Here is a 20,901-nt window from a genome sequence, read left to right on the forward strand (position 1 = left end):
AACTGCCAAAATTGCCCAGTCGGTCAATCCAGCTTGCACTTCAACTCAAGGTGTTTTCTCCGCGCGTCGATGTAGGCAACACGTTCATTGAATTCGTTACAGAATTAAGTAAAGGGGCACTCGTCTCATAGCCGACCAAAGACTTGTACAGCGGCTATTCAACATTTAATGAAGTCCCGAGTTCGCTGACCCAGTGCGCATAATTAGTAAATGGATCCTACCAATGTCCGAACTATACTGTGCGACTGCTTGCGTTTATTCTACTGGATACTACCGTCAACTTTTTACGGATTATTCTCGCAGCAGCCAGGAACTTACGTCATGGGATTACCCTTAGTGTTACCGCACAGTGCTAATCCCCTATGTGCATTAGTTAGTGGTGTGAGAAAAGTGTTTGTGTTGAGCCCCCAAAATCTTTCATTCATCTATATACGTTGGAGCTATTATTTCGTGAAATGCAAAGTGTAATTTTATGTTTGTGAAAACAGTTAAGTGTCTACACCCATATTACTGTTTAGTGTTGTGATTGTTTTTCTTCTATATATTTTTTCATAGATCATTTAATAAATAAGCATAATATTATTTTATTTAATGTGTTTTTGTTGCATGTAGGAATGATGTTTTTGTGTGTCGTGGTCTGAGTGATAATCTGGATGTCTGTGAGGATTTCGAGACGAGACATCCGAACCTCTCGGTGCTTAATGCTCATCTCATTGTTGAGATCTGAGAGCGATCCGGGAAAAGTTGTGTAATCCTTTTTGGAAATGTTCTTGAATGTCTTCAGGTAAGTTCAGATCCCCTGAAAGTACTCGTTGATGGGACTGCGGGGGGCAGATTCGCAAAGAGGTTACAAAATCCTCACACCTAAACAATAAAATAAGTCCACATGAACATAGGGTGGAAAACGCGTTGTTTTAAAGTTACGAGATGTTGGAATCGAGAAAATTGTAACTTTGAGGCTGCCTAGCTCAAAAACTATTAGAGATATCAAAGGCAGTTAAAAAGATATCAGAGGAACTAGTACAATCTCTATCCAAATACCTATGTCTCAGAGTTGGGTTTACCGATGGACATGATTTTAGAGAGAGAGGTGGAAGAGCGGAACTTATACCGCAGCTCCCTCTATAAAATCCGTTGCGCCGATACGCCCCAACTCTGAAACATGGTTATTTATATAGACAGTGTACTAGTTCCTCTAATATTTCTTTAACCGCCTTTGATATATCTCATAGTTTTCGAGCTAGGCAGCCTCAAAGTTACAATTTTCTCGATTTCGGCATCTCGTAACTTTAAAACAACGCAGTTTTCGCCTTATTCATATGAACCTTCTTTGTTGTTTAGGTGTGAGGATTTCATCAGTTTATTTTGGCTACATAATAAGTGAACACTCTGTGTATATAAAATGAAAGTGGCCATGTTTGTGACTTCATACTTCCTGAAGCATCCGATCGATTTCGATCAAATTTTCAACATAGATGAGGTTTCAGCCTGGATTTTTTTTTTTTATCATTTTACTTTGATGGAGTAATTTAGAGGAGAGAGATATAAATAAAACTTAATAACTCTTGAACCACGCGACCGACGTCTATCAAATTTTCAACTAGATGAAGTTCGACGTTGTGACTTTTTTTATCATTTCACTTTAACAATGCGACTTACGGAATGGGAAAATGACCGATATGAGGGTCGAATTCATAGTTTTTGGGGATGCTAAGATGAACAATGGCACTTTCGATGCAGTTTAAATCCAAATTCAACCCCGTGATTTGAAGGAGGAAGAGGGGGATATATATATATATATAATATAGTGGCGGATCCAAGGGGCTATAGGGGCTATAGCCCCCCTTGACGCTCAGGTATACACTGGATAAAATGGGCTTCAATCCTGCTTTACATTGGATAAAACGGCAAATTATGGTGTAGCCCCTCCCTTGATCATATACTGGATCCGCCACTATATATATATATATATTGCCGTTTTTAAATCCAAATTTAACCTTTTATGTCCAAAATGAAACGCATTCTCCCCGTACGAAGAACGGGTATTCTGCTAGTATTAAATAATATGCTAAAAGATAAACATAAGTTTCATAATGTGTGATAATTTGAACAACAAACTAAAGCGACAGATAATATACTTAAGACCTGATATGAGTTATCACATGAAAACATCTCTCCAGATTCGTTCACGTGATGTCACAAACACCTAAGTACTTCACTTTAATTTACAAGAAACAACAAAGTGAAATCTTTACTGTACTGTCTCATTATTATACCTTACGAAGTAGACCAATAATAACAGCATAATGATGAAAAAAGTGAATCAAAATAGCGGAAGAAAACTAGACACATGCAAGAGAACAAACGGATATTGGTATAGATTGCTTACATGGCCTAGGATTGGTTCTGCGAACGAACAGAAGAATTTACCATTATACAAGCATCACAAAAAGAAGTGTACAATAGAATAGTGAATAGTTGAAGATATACGAAAGTTCGAACTTTGATAGAGGCAACTATTTCTTTACAACTGATAGAAAATAGATACATGGTACAAAGATTTACAGTACTTCAATGTAGTCATCAGAACTGTGTATAATCCGTTGTCAGCGATGTGGAAGTCATTGGTTACCTGTAGCAGCAGCACCTGTTGTCCTGATAGTTCTAGTGGACCGGTCTACTGCCGGAAGAATCTCTTGAATAATTTTGAAATGAATGCCACGAAGAGGTTCCTTCATCTTAGGAATCAAGTTAAAGTCACATGGTCTTAAGTCCGGGAAGTAGAGAGGATAGAAAAGAATTTCTCACCCCATCGATTGAACAAATCAGTCTCACCTTGTGAACATTCTGTAGCAAAATGATGGGTGGGCACTGCAAAAACTGTCGCCGCTTCTTTCTTAAAACTGGTCACATGTTGTGTCAATGAAAGGAACAAAAATACTGGGCATTGACGGCCTGATGTGGGGGAACAGTGTGCGTTAGAATCACACACTCCCAGTAGTACATAAGAATTCAAGTAACTTTCACGTTACTAAGGTACTGACGAACTTTGTACTTTCGGGGTGACCTATAATGACGCCATTCATTCGATTGGTGCTTCAATTGTGGCTCGTATGATTTAGCCCATGTTTCATTCGGTCTAATAATACGACGTAAGAAGCCCTCTCCTCCTCGTACGCAAGGTTCCAAGTGGGTTCTAGAAGTGTCCTATCGTAACCATTTCTGAATTTCTGTCAACTCCTGCGGAACCCATCGTGATGTAATCTTTTTTCATGCCTAAGCGTTCTTTCAAAATGTGCAGAACAGTCGTATGTCCTAATCCTGTCTCGTGGGCTAGTTCAAAAATAGTATGACGTCAATCAGTATCCAATAACGCGGTAACAGCATTTACGTCTTTTTCACTAACACGGGGAAGACCAGGCCGTTATATGTCTTCCACATTTTGGTGTCTCTCCTTGCTACTATTCTGTAAGGCAATGCAGATTCTCCACAAGCTTCTTGAACACCTTGATGGCTCTCCCATTCTGTACGATCTTTGGCACATACATTTTTATCTAACTCAGTTGTTCTTTTTTTTGGAAAACATCGTGATAACAATAATCTTGGCTTACGCCGCCCGCGTACGTGTGTGTATTGTTCACGAGGCTCTGTTCTCGTTACTGCTCTTGGGACTGATGTCGTAATGGAGAATCCATTTTGCGCTGAGGTAAGGTTATGTACGTAACTAACATGTAGTACGAGGGACATTGTTTGATTCCATTGCGCGGTGTCTCTGGAGCAGTGTTCCCACTATTAAAGTTCCAACTCTGTAAAATTGATAGTTTCCAACACAAGTTTCCAAAAATTTCAGAATTAACGAAGAAGAGCAATTGTTAAGCTCCGAAGAAAACTCATACCACTTTCATGATTCTTATGAAAGAAAATTGCCCTGAAACGTGCAAAATTTGCAGGTATATTAACACTCTTGTCCTTACTGACACAAATGCCAAGCAGCAAGACTTGGGAATCTTCTAAGACAATACAAGTCGAGTATCGCATAAATCTAGTAATTTCTAGGAAACACTTACTCTTCAGTTCACCTTAAAACGAAACTTATAATAAGGTGTTCAAAGATTAATTAAATATATTCCTTACTATGTGATTGACTTTAACACGATTCTATTACTTTCAGAAGTAAAAAGATCACAGATCATGTTCCATGAAAAAGATCTCGTAAAATTAGTAAATCTAACAAGAGGTAGGTCATTTGTCCACAATGAGATGAATTCTTCCGCTTTTTTCCCCCCCTAATTTCAACCTCCAAACATACGAGTAATCTTTGGAACATGCGAGTAACAATTTCTCGTACGAATAATAAAATTTTTAATCTATAAACTATTTTCAAATAGAAGATAAATTTACCACTTAGATGTTGAGCAAGTTTAACTCCAACCGATACATAAATTCATCAACTTAAGGTTGACTGGTTCAATCTTTATTCTATTGAGAAGCCTCGGTAAAAGAGGTATGCCATACTTCATGAAAATAAGATAATTTGTAAGAAAAGTATAATTGATTTTTTTTCTCACATATATAAACAATTGTTTTTCAGAGTCAGATGAATCGATCCCCTTATTTCTGACTAATTTCGATCCACACACAATAGGAGTAAATCTTCAGCCTCAAACGAAATGAATTACGTTAAAAATTAAGTTTATGAAATTAGTCGAGGAATATTTTTTTTAAATAACCGTAAATTCGTCTCTAGTTCTTGACCTATTTCAACCACTAGCAGTGAATATGATAGGAAGCATAATGAAAATATACAGTACATTATATGAAAATCGAATCGCTTTTGAAAGTTTCATTTGATAATTTCTAGGAAAGATATGAAACTTTCCGAGTGGTAACGGCGAACTCAGTGTGTTGAGTTTGCTCTCATTACCCGAAACGTCTAATATAATTAGCAATTTTTTTTTTTTTTTTCAAGATGGAGTGAATTTATCTCTCCGACTTCTGATTAATTGGAACCTCAAACAATATCAACAAGTCTTAAATTTGAAACAATTAATTCAACTCCAAGCAGTAGAAATGGTTGAAAAACTTCAAAGGAAATGTCATATAACTTTTTTTTTCAGAAGTTAGAAAGGAAGCAATTTTCAACCACCAGAAATGGGAATTGCAACTGCAGGGAAAGTTCGACAAAGATGGTGTCTCTCGTCAACATTACTTAATATACGTCTAGAAGAGATAATGAAAAAGAGCCTACATGATGAAGACGGCATTTCGGTAGAAGGTAGAATGATTAGATGTATAAGATTTGCAAATGATATGGCACTTGTTGCAGAATCTGGAAAGAAAATAAATAGGATGTTAGAAAACCTGAGGAAGGGCTTTGAACAATATGGGATGAAAATAAATGTTAGAAAGACAAAAGCCATGGTGATTGGAACGAAGTGGTCGGTGTCAAATATAAAAGTGAAAGGGGAAAAAATAGAACAACTGACTAGTTCTCGATACCTGGGTAGTATTCTTAGTAATGACATGAAGTGTGAACGTGAAATAAAAGCAAGGATAGAAATGGCGAAAGAAGCCTTTAGGAAGGAGAAAAGACTGTTTTGTGGGATCTTGAATAAAGAGTTGAGAAAAAGACTCATAAAATACTTCGTGTGGAGTATTGTACTGTATGGGTCAGAAACAGGGGCATTACGCAAAAATGATGAAAAACGACTGGAAGTTTCGAAATGTGAGTGTGAATAAGAATGGAAAGAATTAGTTGGGTCGAACGGAAAACGAATGACAAGGGGAGAAAAGAACAATTTTAGATATTATTGAGAAGAAGAAGAGAAAGTGGTGGGACATTACTTAAGAAGAAATTGTATCATGAGGGGCGTGTTAGAGGGTATGGTGGCAGGAAACAGAGGGAGGGGGCGAATAACGCTACAATTAATAGACAATATAAAACTAGAAAGATCGTACGTGAAGACAAAGAGGTTAGCGGACTATCGTCAAGCATGGAAACTTCTCAGCTCCAGCAAGTGACCTGTCAATAAGGGCAGAGTACTTATGAAGATCTTGATACATATTGGGGATGATTCTAAAGTTATAATATATATACCACATAATGTTAAATTTGTTTACCATATCACTTAGAAAGACTATTTTCAACCAAACTTATAAGAAGACGACTTCAATACGTTATGTGTGTGGACAATTTTGCTCCTTTTCCATTTTACTCTTTTTTACTATTTATTCTTGATGGATTTCAACTCCAACAGTAGGTTTATTTGCGAAAATGGCTGGAAGGCATATTAAGTTCTATTAAAATTTAATAAACTTAACGAATAACACTAGAGCAGATATACAAAAACTGGTTGTTTTGAATTATAAAACCTCACTTACATTTGATTTAATAATTTATAATAATAATAATAATAATAATTACCTAAATTCGACGATAAAAGGGAAGAGAAAGGGCATTGATGACGTCCATAGCTGTCCCAGAGAGTTGGTATTGAGACACTCGTGGAGAGCAACGACTTGACTAATATGACTCTCAGATACGGGCAGGTACGATAAATTCCGTCCTCGGGTGCCTGAAATAATACAATATATATATGCAATCTTAATACATAATTAGTGTATAAAGAAAACACATTGAAGGTGAAGATTACAATTATATCGTGATCAATTTTGGGAAGAAATTATATATATGGAAAAAACAGATTAAGATACAAGAAAGGATTCTATAAGAAAAAGTAAGAAGCTCTTTATTTTTTATTGCCTTTTTAATACAGGACAATTCCGAACTTCATAAATAATAATAATAATAGTAATCACTAATTCAATTACACCACTATTAGCAATCACATACAATTATGTATACATTTTAATAGCTGAGATTTCAGACCAACAGTCATCTATTCAGTATCACAAAACAGCTTCATGTAAAAACACACCTATTTATATTATAAAACTATACAGGGTGTTTCAAAACTATATACTAAAGGACCTACCAAAGTCGGGCCAAGACTTCACTTAGGAACTAATATGCGCGCTATCCAAAAATACATGTTTCAGAATCCTAAGGCACTCACGCAACAATTTTGATAGAGAGAATTTGGCTACGGGCATATAATTTTAAGTACTCATCAACTACCTCTAGAAAATCGTAGCGGAAGTACCGCAGGATTCTGAAACATGGATATTTGCATAGAGTACATACTAGTTCCTAAGTAAAGTCTTGACCTGACTACGGTAAGTTCCATACCTTTAAAGTTCATTTTTTCATGGTTTCGGCAGCCTGTAACTCCGAAAGAAAGCATTTGTGCACAAAGGTTGGTCTATATTTTTTGTCTTATCTTGGTGTGTGTAAGTGTTGTTTTAGAACACCCTGTATATCAATACTTTACATTTGTCAATGATGTTTGTTCTGCATTATTTTACGTTAAATGTGGCAAATTCACTAATATGGTTTTCCTTTAATGATACTATAAAGGTATTATGTACACTCATGTCCAAAATAATTGTCGCATATCTATAACTGTCTTCTTATAAGAATATAATTATATTTGTATAATCGGGATGTGCATATTTGTGGTAAATTTCATAGGAAAAGAATTAAAAATACGAAAATTAGAATGAGTAAAACAAAATGTTACTAAATGGACAAGAAAGTTTTATTTTCGTTTTATTGTTCTTATTTACTGCTCTTTTGACATGAAATTTGCCACATAGATGTCTTTGCCGATTATACACATACTAACATTATAAGAAATACCAAGCGAATTCATTATCAAATTATATTTCTACAACAACATATTTATAGATATGCGACAATTATTTTAGACATGAGTGTACGTAATATTACTTTCCGGAACCAAACTAATCTTTCATTAAATGCAAAGACGTAAAATCAAGATTTTCAAGCACATTTACTTTTCCACTTTATTTATTTATTTATTAAAAGAGATAAATGAGCTACACACATTACCTGAATAAACAAAGAACCGAACATAAAATTAAATTTACAGATTATTGTGTTTACCTAGTGTGAATCCATTTACGTCTCGTTGCACTCTGGACATCAGAGGAGGGAAACCTTTCAGTTGCAGAGGGGTTGGAATGTACGTGGACGTCTCGATTGGTCGGTCGATGAAGCCTTGATTTTGAAACAGGTACACAAAATACGTCCACTCGTTCCCACTCTCCCAAACGATTAGTCGAACCCAAAGAGCCAAGTTCGTTGCAACCAAATGCATGAAGCCAAATCTTGCTATAAGACCGAAGCGTTCAACTAACACCTAATAAAATAAATACAACAAATACCATTAATGGAAATTAGGCAATTTTATTACATAAAATATAATAATACGCTAAATAATATGTTTGTATATTATTGTTGTGAATGTATATGATTTGTCTTACGTGAGTTATGCCTAAAATTTCATGGAAGTCGAAGTGACTCTCTGCAGGTAAGCCTCACATTCACATTGACAAGTACAAGAGGTAATGCAGTCTTGGGAAGTAACGTAACGGTAGTAGAATGGAACAATGGACCATCATCTATGTATGTCAGTGACCGACAACAGCCACCGACACACAGAGAAACAAATAAGATCATAGTACCACTTTCTGTTTTTCGAAGATGAGGACAGCCTCAGGAAAATTACGATTTTGTCATAGATTTTGATAGCACCAAATCAATGCATTCAGTGAGTGAACTACGTGTGCAATGGTACCGGTAGTCTATTTTACTTTGATTGGTGTTGTATTTATAAAGATGGAGAATGAAAATATTTTACCGTTCGAATATTTGAAAGAATACTTTTTCGTAAAAGTTGAGGATGATGGTGGACAGAATTTAAAAGTAAAGTGTCAGAAGCGCCGCGGCGGGAAATGTTTATCAACAACTAGGGTGCCATAATAACGATATACAGTAAGGGTTTAATATGAATAAACTGTGTTCGGGTGAGCAGGCTACTTCATTATTACAAAATAGTTTGTTGATTGTATGTAATATTGGAGTTCTTTCAGATCAGTTTGAGTATCCTAGATTCCCGTTGATTATAGAGTTTGGAACAACTAGCTTTAAAAAGCATGTATCACTTTTAGAGTTACTGGCAAGTTTTGATTTACTTCCAGTTCATGTGTTCTCATTTTATTAGATGTAGTGTAATTATGCTTGTCTATATTCTGTATTTTTAATTTTACATAACAAAATTGTTATTATTATATAATTAGTTTAACACTGACAATTAGACATTGAAGAGTCGCTGACAATTCTAAACCCAGGCCGAGCAGTTTTGAACATATTTGGCCAACACCCTATAACTTTTAACAATGTTTAGCTCGAGCCCGAATACTCAACCTAAAAATTCAGAAGCTCATGAAAAATGTCCTTGACTCCTAGACTTCACGACTACAGAGATTGGCAATCAACTAGTTGTTTAGTATTCAGATACAAACCATCTATCTTTCATGTTTATACAGTATTGTTATAAATAATAATAATAATAAGAAGAAGAAGAAGAAGAAGTTGTAGTAGTAGTATTAACATTGATAATAATTACATTGTCTATGATGGATACTTGAAGAGATTACTTGAAACTACACACAGGATTAAACTCAATTTAGCTCGGCTCGATTCGAAACTCGATCGGAATTCGAATCGAGTTGGAGGAAATTTTTCGAGCTGAGTTCTCGAGTCGAGCTCAAAGATGTTTGTTTCGAGTCGAGTTTCAAAGAAAACTCGTTCGAACTCGCTCGTGCCCATCCCTACGAGTAACGCAGTATGTCATTTTAGTCAGTGTTACATTATATGAATATGTTCGTATAGCTGTCAAATAAGAATTTGTTCTTGTATCTACATAAAGCGATTCAGAATGTGCAATAATAATAATAATAATAATAATAATAATAATAATAATAATAATAATAATAATAATAATAATAATAATAATAATAATAGTGGAAGTAATAATACTACGGAAAATTGAAGTAATAAGATTTTTTCACATATTCAAAGTTTCAAATCTAAATGTAACGCGTAAGTAACGCGATACTTTCGAAGTAGGGTAACAGTTACTTTTGGGGGGCAAGTAACGCGTTACCTTTTAAGGGAAAGTGAAGTAACTTGTAACGCGTTACATTTTTACAAGTAACTACCCAACACTGAGGTAATGTAGTGAAAACTACATTCCGGTTGCCTTTACAACTTTCATCTAAGCATCCTGAAGCAATCCTTTTACAGAGGATAGATGAACCTCTAAGCCACTTTGAACGAGGGTGAAACGGAAAGTGTATTTTACGTCCCTCTAATCGAGGATCAAGTCCACAGTTTGGTCGGTACGTAGACGCTATGCCATGCATATATGAAAAAGGTAAATACATTCTAAATATTTCTTTCCAATCACTCTTGATGCAATGTTTATCCTCCAGGAGTTCACAAATCTTTAGCTAAAAAAAAATTGTTTTCTCATATCAATTATAAAATCACCTTCTTATACAATATAATTTTAAATAAAGTGTTATATGGTTATCGTATGCATCTTCGGTGCCAAAAACCCAGGTTCGATTCACGGCGCGGAGTTTATGTGATTCGGATCCCACTTATGCTGTATTTCTATGTCCCATATAGTCTCGGTGGTGAAAGGGACTTGGAAGTCCAATTCAACCAACCATTTTCAGTGAAAAAATTACATTTCAAATTTTACCTTCGAATTCAGTTAATCTGTCTTTAACCATTTAAATAATCACACATGGTAATAATAAATACAAGTAACAAACAACTATGTTTAAACTCTCCTACAGTAAATGAAGTTGGATGATTTGTTAGTGCATTGAAGTATTGAAGTTTCTTAACGTATCGGACTGTCAACATGTCTACAAGGAATGGTGTAGCACGCGCATTAATAGAAAATGAAGTCAGAAATGTCTTAGAAAAAGATTCTAAGCCAGAGGAATTGTCACGATTTTCATGTTTGATCAAGATTCAACAAAAATGGTGAAGTTCGTGAATGTAGGTCTGTCCCTATCAGTTTCTGACAGAACATTGAATAGGACATTTGGAGCCGAGTACTTAGAAAGAGAACACTTCTCAGTGTGATGCAGAAATACTTACGCCTTCAATAGGCTAGAGAACACAGACAGTGAACTCGGTCTTTTGTCTGTACTGTAACTACGCAAAAATGTCGACTGCGCATAAAGTCCAATGAACCATTACACCTATGGTGTGTGAGATTGTACCATGATATTGGTTCTCAGGTACTTGTGAATGCCGGCATAAGCCAGCGCTTTAATTACGATGCCCTCATTGACCAGATTTTGGCATTCCTACACTGATGTTATGACGAAGATGCCATGACAGCTCCTATCTTCTAAGACAATAAGTGCCATCTTCACAGGGCTCAAGCGTTTGTACATGGATTGAATAATATTCAGATACACTCTTACATCTGCTCTGGCATCCAAAATCCTCAGATTTAAACCCAATTGAAAATCTGTGAAATTTTGAGAAAGTAAAAGACAAAAATAGGCATTACCCGCACTTTTCTGATAATACAGAATTTATTGATGAAGTGGATTCACTTCCATGTGAAATAGCTGTAATACTAGTAGAATCATTTGAAGCGCTTGGAGGATAAAGATGGTATGTAACAAATTGAATATGATGGGAAAATTTACTTTCACAACTTTGTCCGTTAATATACCACCTTCATCGTTTCTAAATATCTACACTAGCACGAGGACTCAACAAATAATGCGTTAGGTAGCGTGAGTAGCATATAACACGTGCATGAACAGCCAGAATTCAACATTTCGAAGAATGTAACATAACACTTTTATCCTCCAAGCGCTTCATTTCCAAATATAATCTATGCAGTGGCGAATCTAGCCCGGGGCCTAGCCTCCCTCCCCAGTTTTTGAGTGACAGAAATAATTTCTCATAATATACCTATCATAGTCTGTGATCTGACTGGCTCATCTAGTTTTATCTTCTATATCCGCCACTGAATTCATGTAGTTATTCAGGCTAGAAGCTGTGTGTGGGATATTATGTGTTTTAATGGGTGTTTTTTTCCCTCCGGTGTGCCTATATAAGCAATGCCTTGAAGAGAATGTAGAAAAAATATTGGGAAAATTCAATGAACTGTCAAAAAATTGACTGCTCCTGCACTTACCAGAAAAATAGTACTACTCTGCTTCTTCTTCAAACGAAAGAAGTATAATTCCTTAATGTATAATCCCTTAATTGAAATAAATAGAAGTATATATGTGTGTTACAGTTTCGGCTATGTAACGTAGCCCTCCTCAGACACATTATGAGAGAAATATCCAATTTTGACAGCTTAAATGCAATCTGAATGCAAGACACTTTCTTTTTATAAAACGAAAACTTTTAATTGATTTTAAAAAGTAAATATTTAATTAGATTTAATTAGATGTTCCAATATTTACTTAAATACAGTCTGAATGCAAGACACGTCCGCTCTCCTTTTACAAAATTTAAACTTTTAATTGATTCTAAAAAGTAAATATTTAATTAATTTAATTAGATGATCTAAAATTTACTTTTTAGAACCAATTAAAAGTTTAAATTTTGTAAAAAGAAAGTGAACGTGTCTTGCATTCAGATTGTATTAAAGCTGTCAAATATTGGATATTTCTCTCATAATGTGTCTGAGAAAGGCTATGTTACATAGCCGAAACTTTAACACATATATATACTGCTTTGATCAGTTGGAGTTTTCTTATCAATCTTGAATTTTCCAAAGCTGCGATTATTTACAAAATAAAAGTAATATATTATTCTTAATTTTGCTCACACAAATACATATTTAAAGAAATATAACTAATTCTCAGGCTCTAACAATATCTTTCATGATTGAATCCATTATCAGATTAAATATTTTGTCAATATGACATCAAATACTCTTTCTAATTTTAGGTGACATACTTCATTAAAATACATATAAATATGTGCATACCTGAGAATTAACAAAAAGGAAATGCATCTGAAGAAAAGTGAAGAGTCCATGGAGAACAGGATGGACAAATACCACGTCGTTCAGACAATGACCCTCCATCATGGAATGCATCGCCATCTCAAGACCATTAAAGACTAATGTTCCTAGACCAAACGCTACAAAAGAAGAAAATAACCAATTATAGAAGCAAAGAATACTATTTTTCATAAGCAAGGAAACATTATTTATTTTTCACAAGCAAGGAAACATTACTTAGTTTTCATAAACAAAGAAACATTATTTATTTCTTATAAGCAAAGACGCATTAATTATTTTATGTAAACAAAGAAACATTATTTATTTCTTATAAGCAACGACACATTAATTATTTTACATAAACAAAGAAACAGTACTTATTTCTCATAAACAAACAAACATTATTCACTTTTTATAAGGAAAAACACATTAATTATTTCTTCATTTATTATAAGCAAAGATTTATTTTTCATGTATACAGTTACTTTCTGACAATTTCAAAGTTGGTGAAAGTAACTGCTGTAACGGTAAAATAATTGCTTATAGGTCAACTTTACTTTGAGCATGGTTCAATCCCACCACACGCCAAGTGAGCTTTGTGGTGGACAAACACAGTGTGCGTGAGTTTTCTCTGCGTTCTCCCACTTTCTTCATTCCACCATTTCATTCATTCCTGATCATCGCTGTCTCCTTTAGCCTAACCGGCATAATCGTGGGACGTAAAACTGAAAGATTTCATTTCATTTCATTTTGAGCAAAAATAGAGAAAATAAAATGAGATGAAAGTGTTTGGAAGTAGATAGTTCTCACTCTAAAATAGAACATTTTTTACAAACAAATGGCACCAATTGTTTCGAGTTGAGTTGATTTTAGTTTAGCATCCCTTTCAGCAGCGAGGCTATATGAGACGTGGACCTACTGATTAACGTGGAATCCGAACCACATGAGCTCCCGCCGGGAATCGAACCCGGGTCTCCCTCGCCAAAGGCGCGTACGCTAACTGCTTAGCCACGATGAAGCTCTACCAATCGTTTCGACTCTACACTTGTAAGGTGCCCTGTGCTAAACAAAAACTCAACATTTCCAGTTTAGCAGTTTTTTTTAACAGAACGTAAAACCACTCAAAAATGACACGGGAAACGTTTCATTATTGTGTGAGGGACTCTAGCATAATTTTAATCCTTTTCCCCAACATTGCTGTATTGTTGAAATGGTAAAAGCCCAAGGAAACAGCCTCCTGAGCTGGCAATGTTACTTTCTTTAATTTAACACAGGGCGCGTTTCTATTGTGGAACCAAAACAGATGGTACGATTGGAAAAACTTTCTCATTTTAGAATGAATATCACATATTACCAACAACTTTCCTCTCTTTCCATTTCTTCCTATCTTTATTCATAACGGAGTTGACCTATGGCGCCTGTACTTTTAATACACCCTGTATTTATCCAATTTTATTTTTCAATTCTTTTTTTCCTTATTATACTATATAAACTTTTTATTTATTATCCTTCTCCCTTTTTCCAATTTTTCGAATCACTCATTCAATCAGTTTTACTCTCTTTCAATCCCTCTATATTCAGCATCGAGAAACTATTCCGTGTCCAACATGATGCCACTTGGACACGGCTTTAAGATATATTTTTCTTTTTTAATTACAATTTTCTCCGTACTTTCTTTCTCCTGTCTATCTGACGAAACCACATTTAACAAAAGGATTATAGTGCTAACTCTTTTATGGTTGCAAATCTGTTTTTACTATATTTCTGATGATTTATTTAATACATTAGGAAAAAAATTCAAATAGAGAATGGAGAAATTACTTAGTTAGGAAACATAATCACACAAAGTATAATGAGTACATTATTAACACTTTCGTTATATATTTCATCAGATAAGAGGGGGTAAGAATTGTCTTATCTATGCAATGACATGATGTTTGTGACTTTTAAATAATGTGATTATACAGCAGCATCGCATTAGTTTCTTTTTACGAACGTTTACTTGAGGGGTCAGGGTACAGCGCTTCCTCAGTTGCGTGCGGTCCCTGGTTCGATCCCTGGCCTGGTAAGTTTGTGGTGGACAACATGATGTCCATGGGTTTTCTCCCATTTCCTCCCACTTTCTCATTCCACCAATTCTTCCATCATCATTCAGTTGCTTTAATCATCCGTCTCCCTTAGCCTAAAGGGCATAATCGTTGGACACTAACCTAAAAGATTTAATTTTGTTTTCATTTTACGAACGTTTACTTACAATGAATTCCCTCTAACATATTCTGCACTTCACTTTGTAATGACCTGTTACACTATATCAGCTTTAGTTTCAACTTTTGTCAGCGATGAAATCGCGCTGGGTAAGTTGTAGAAAGAAAAGAAACGAACCCACCTAGATCCTTATCCACTATCTATCTTAGCTTCATTTTTCCTTAGTTTTTAACTTCCTTTTTTTCTTGTCTATTTGATGAAATATTCAGCGAAAGATCTTATCGCGCACCATTAGTGTTGTGATTGTGTTTCCAATTTTTATTCTAAGATTTTAACTAAAAATTTTTAATTTGATCTTTCATTGTTACTATTAATCACTTCTACTTTTTTTTCTTCTTAGATCCAACATAGGCAGGGTGACCAAATTTCATGTAACTATAAATAACTCCCATAGCCAAAACCCCCCACACTCAAGGAATGTCAAAACACCCACAGAATCGGTAATAGCTCCCACACAAATGGATAAAACACCAACACATAGCAACGGTCACAATCCCCACATAAATGGACAAAATTCCCACACAAACGGGCAAAACTCCCACACGCAGAAACTGTCACAAACACCACACAAATTAACAAAACTCCCACACTTTGAACTGATCCTGGTTGCACGTCTTGTAAGTTTCACACGCTGAAAATAATAAAAAGAAATACAAGGGAGTTTTGATCGTTCGTGCATTAGGGAGATTTGTAAATTTGTGTGGGAATTAAGACCGATTGTGTGCGCGTTTTGACATTTCGTGAGAGTGGGAGTTTTGGCTGTGGGAGTTTTGTCCATTTGTGTGGCAGATTTGTCCATTTATTTGGGGATTGTGACCGTTGCTATGTGTGGGAGTTTTGCCCATTTGTGTGGGAGTTATGACCGTTGGGGATTATGACCGCTTATCTGTGTGGGAGTTATGACCGTTGGGGATTATGACCGCTTATCTGTGTGGGAGTTTTGTCTGTGGGAGTTACGACTGTTCGTGGATTTGGGAGATTTGTCCATTTGTGTGAGAGTTATGACCGATTGTGTGGGCGTTTTGACATTTTCTGAGTGTAGGGGTTTTGGCTGTGGGAGTTATGACTGTTCGTGGATTTGGGAGATTTGTCCATTTGTGTGAGAGTTTGATCTTCGTGTTATTTAACCAAAATTAAATACACTTTCATGTTTGACAAGAAATTCAGTATTTTTCTTCCGTCTCTGGTCTCTCTCACCTACTGTAAAACAAGTTCAGCACTCTCTAATATTTTTTGTGCAGTAAACATTCTTTCTGTAAGAAACTCTTATACCATGTTTAGTGTCCAGATGCGATGTGAAGTGAAATTACAGCAAAACCTGTCTTTAGTTGAATCGAACAGCACTCGCAAAAATTTCACTTAAAGATAGAATTCCTCTTAACAAAAGTAGACCTCAACTTTCCACATAGACTTTTGCCTGAGAAACCATGCTCAGTATAGCAATATCATTTCGACATAACACAAATGCTGCAGTTCCTTTAAACTTTTTACAGAATCTTGATAAGTCATTAACCTACACTCTTCTGCCAACTCAATGTTATATTTCTCTTCTTCCTCCACCTCGCTTTCAGACTTTTCATATAAATCTCAATTAAAGCATGTATATCCGTTGTGTCTGCTTCGGTTTGCACATCACTGTCTCTTTTGCTAGCCTTCCATTGGATATGAGCTCCTTCGTGGCTAAGCGGTTAGCGTACGTGCCTTTGGCGTGGGAAGCCAGGATTGGATTCCTGGCGGGAGCTCATGTGGTTCGGATTCCACGTTAATCAGTAGGTCCAAGTCTCATATAACTTCGCTGCTGAACGGGACGTTTAACTCAAAATAAACTCAACTCAACATTCCATTGGATGTCTAAAGACTTCCTAATGTTGTACACCGAAACTTGGAAATTTTCCGCTAAGAGGCTTATTTTAATTTCCGTTGTCCGCGTAATACAGTTTTCTTTTAATGGAGAGAAATTAACACGATTTTCGCCAGTAAATTTATGGGACCGAGAAATCTTTCCCTTTTAATAGAAGCTTCCGTTTAATAAAAGGTCTATTAAAGACAGGTTTTACTGTACTACTAAATATTGACATTTGCAATTTATGCAAAATAGTTTTTCATAGCATAGACATTCAGCTTCTCATTTTCATGGCTGAACAGAGATTAGCATTTGGTACTCGAATGATAACATCAACAAGAATATACAGATCTCACAGAACATTTTTCTGAACAGTTAATTTATTACACCGAAGACCAAAATTATTCGGGATATTTGGTTAGATATGAAGGAACGGTTCCTAAATTTTCAAGTAACAGATATACAAATAAAAATACATGAACTTACCAAGAGCTCCTATCCTCAGATAAAAGCTTGTCCTGGAGGTTTTCGAACGTGTGATGTGAGCCCTTTTCAAAGAACCGAACCGACTGAGGCTGCCAAGTTCTGTGTCCTGCCACGACGCAGCGCTCCGTTCTCTTTCATGATGAGACAGTGAAGCACAGCTGTCGATCAGGACCCAGATATAGATACAAATAATGACTGCAATGCTACCGACGTAGAGATACATTAAGAATATGCCCTGAAACAAAAAACAAAAAAGATTTACCACATTTAGTTTGAATATAGAATGCTTAATACGTATCAGTAGAAAAATAAATTCATATGAACAATGGAAAGTTTATGAGTGATGGGATGAGTACGTAAAAAGAAATAATGAGTCTCTAAACTCTATGTAGTCTCGAATAGAGTTTCGGATCCCACTTTAAGTAGCAGCAGATCGTGTGTAGGTTCACCTTTCCATCCCGAAATTTTTTATTCTATTTTCCGATATTAAATAAGTTTGTCTCTAAATGTCTGTTGAGAACCTTTATAAGAGTGTCAGCTAAAAACTTATAGAAATCTAATTTAAACTAAATTTCCCATCATGAAAACCCAAAACGGTTAGAAATTTAAACTTATTCTCATCCATTTTTGTTATCACGCTATGGGATTTATAAGATTGCGTTCTTAGGATCAGGCAATGGGATTTATAAGATTGCGTTCTTAGGATCAGACAATGGGATTTATAAGATGTGTTGTTAGGATCAGGCAGTGGGACTTATAAGATTGTGTTCTTAGTACGTCTGTCCGTTCGTTACTCTGCATGACAACTCTTGAACGAAAAATTAAACTCGTGAACGAATTTTTAATCCTATCTTTTACAATACATACCTAGAGAGATTATCTCGGCCAATTTCTTTAATGGAGTCAATCCGTTAAAGTCTTAACGGATAACAGTAATTTTAACGATGGTCATCTGTAAAAGCTTCGCTTGATCCCCTTTACTGTGTTTACCAGATTTTTTTCTTTCTCTAATTTTTAACAGCTTTTCTTCATACTATCAATGTATATGATCACATAATTTGTTTGCGTTTTGTTCGTATAAATGTATATTAATTAATTTTGCTTGTATAGGTACATGTAAGAATATTTTATAGGGTGTTCCAAAATTAATAACGCGGCTTAATTCTTTGCAGTATTTGTTACATTAACATACAATTATAAATAATACATCAAAAGAAAGAGCAACCCAAACAGTATTTGCTACAAATGTTCAATGGTAGCATTATTCGTCACACAGCACACATTGAGTCGATAGGCGAGAAAAGCTCGGAAAACTTTCTGCCGGGATATGACACAAAACACATTCAATTCTCGTTGCAACTGTATCATCTAGTGAGGATTTGCTGACCTTCAGATGCAAACATTATGTGTGTTCACATTGCCACTTAGATGAAATGTCGATTCATCACTGAAGACGACATGATCCAGAAGATCTTCATCGTCATCCAGCAGCATTTCATTTGCAAAGTTGGTACGTAAACCGTAGTCTGTAGGATTTAGAGCTTGTAGCAACTGCAAATGATAAGGACGAGGTTGTAAGCGTGTCCTTAAATTTCTCCGGAGAGACGGTTGCACTGTAACTACAGACTCAGTCTTTGCCAAATGAAAAACACACAAAACTTTCTGCTCACTAGTCGCCATATTTGCTACTAGCGCTTTCTAACGGCAGACAGAGGAAACAGTGCATGTGCATGAGTGAGTACAAAACTATTTGATTTGCTCTTTCATTTCATGTATTATTTGTAATTGTAAATTAATTGTAATAAATATTACAAAATCATAAAATACCATTATTCATTTTGAAACACCCTGAATGTATTCTCTTTAATCTTCTACGTAAAATACGAAAAATAAAATTAAAATAAAACTTTTATTACACCTTGGCTCGTAGACCAATGTCAAGGAGAAGAATACGTTTTTGACTAAAGAAACTTCAATATTTTTAATATAAGTAATTATAATAATGTACTTACTTGAAGAGTAAGAAGTTTGATTGAATTGTCCATGACTTCCGTGAGACAGAAAGCCAACATGATGATGACAATCAGTTTCCCGTAGAGAGAGCTTAGCCATATCCATGCATGGCAACTATAAAGAAAACAATTTAACAATATTTATTCACACTTCTGGAGAACACAAGATATTTAATATTATTATATAATAAAAATCCGTCTCCTGTAGACTGAACTTCAAAATCCTTGCACGGCAACTAAGAAATCAAGAATTCCTTAGCTGTACTATTGGTATGGTAAAAGGGAACGATTAGTGTGTGCGGTTCTGGGTTTGATTTCAGCATATATTATTAGACAATTAAGGATTGTTTGTATTTGTTAAGTGCTTCGAAACTTACCATACGAAGTAAGAAGAAAAAGAATTGTGGAGAAATTGCTAATCGTTTTCCATAATATATATATATATATATATATATATATATATATATATATATATATATATATATATATATATATATATAGATAGATAGATAGATAGATAGATAGATAGATAGATAGATAGATATGATATGATATGATATTATATTATATTATATTATATTTCCGCAACAAGTTTTACAGAGGTAGTTAGTGAGTACAACTCCCTCTATAAAAATTGTTGCGGAACTGCCTCAGGATCCTGAAACATGGATACTTGGATGGGCACATACTAGTTCTTAAGTGAAGTCTTGAACCGACTACGGTAGGTCCCATAGTATTGCAACTATGGACCTTTAAAATTCATTTTTTCATGTTTTCGGCAGCCTATAACTCCTAAAGGAAGCATTTGTGCATCCAGGTTGGTCCCAACTTGATGTCAGGAATCACCTCCTAAACGTTGTCGGTGTTGTTTTGAAACACCCTATATATACAGGGTGATTCCACGGAAATATCTCGAAAACGGTTGAACATAAATGAACTGAACAAAAACTCAAATAGAAAATACCATGAGCAAATCGAATGGTGATGTCGCGGTGCCCCTCAGGGCCGCTCTTCAAAGGGGCCAAATTTAAAATTTTAAATGGGAACATGGGGCAAATGACACCTCGTTCCATAGATCTTTAAAAACTAAAAAGCGATGTGGCAAAAGATTTTTCATATCAGTCACCGTATTCAAAATGGCTGCCAAGATATGTTACCTGCATCAGATAAACGTCCAGTAGCACTAATATGAAAACGGTTAAACATAAATGAACCAAACAAAAGCTCAAATAAGAAAGCCATGGGGACACATCAGATGGTGTTGTCGCGGTGGCCCCAGGGCCGCCTTTCATGGGGGTCCAGGGCACAAATT

The 20,901-nt window shown here is 35.4% G+C and overlaps 1 protein-coding gene across 1 annotated transcript in view; it reads right to left on the reverse strand.

Moving 5' to 3' along the window:
* Nucleotides 1-20,901, reverse strand: part of LOC145670503 (proton channel OtopLc-like) — a 167,052-nt gene that overhangs the window by 1,862 nt on the left and 144,289 nt on the right. Inside the window, exons 3-7 of the mRNA XM_081739251.1 lie at nucleotides 19,590-19,704; nucleotides 17,578-17,812; nucleotides 12,969-13,123; nucleotides 8,027-8,282; nucleotides 6,425-6,575 (exon numbers count right to left, since the gene is read on the reverse strand). Coding sequence (XP_081595377.1) covers nucleotides 6,425-6,575; nucleotides 8,027-8,282; nucleotides 12,969-13,123; nucleotides 17,578-17,812; nucleotides 19,590-19,704 — 912 coding nt within the window. The remainder of the gene's footprint in view (nucleotides 1-6,424; nucleotides 6,576-8,026; nucleotides 8,283-12,968; nucleotides 13,124-17,577; nucleotides 17,813-19,589; nucleotides 19,705-20,901) is intronic.

Source organism: Thermobia domestica, chromosome 14 (assembly GCF_964235325.1).
Source record: "Thermobia domestica chromosome 14, izTheDome1.hap1.1, whole genome shotgun sequence".
Classification (NCBI taxonomy): Eukaryota; Metazoa; Arthropoda; class Insecta; order Zygentoma; family Lepismatidae; genus Thermobia; species Thermobia domestica.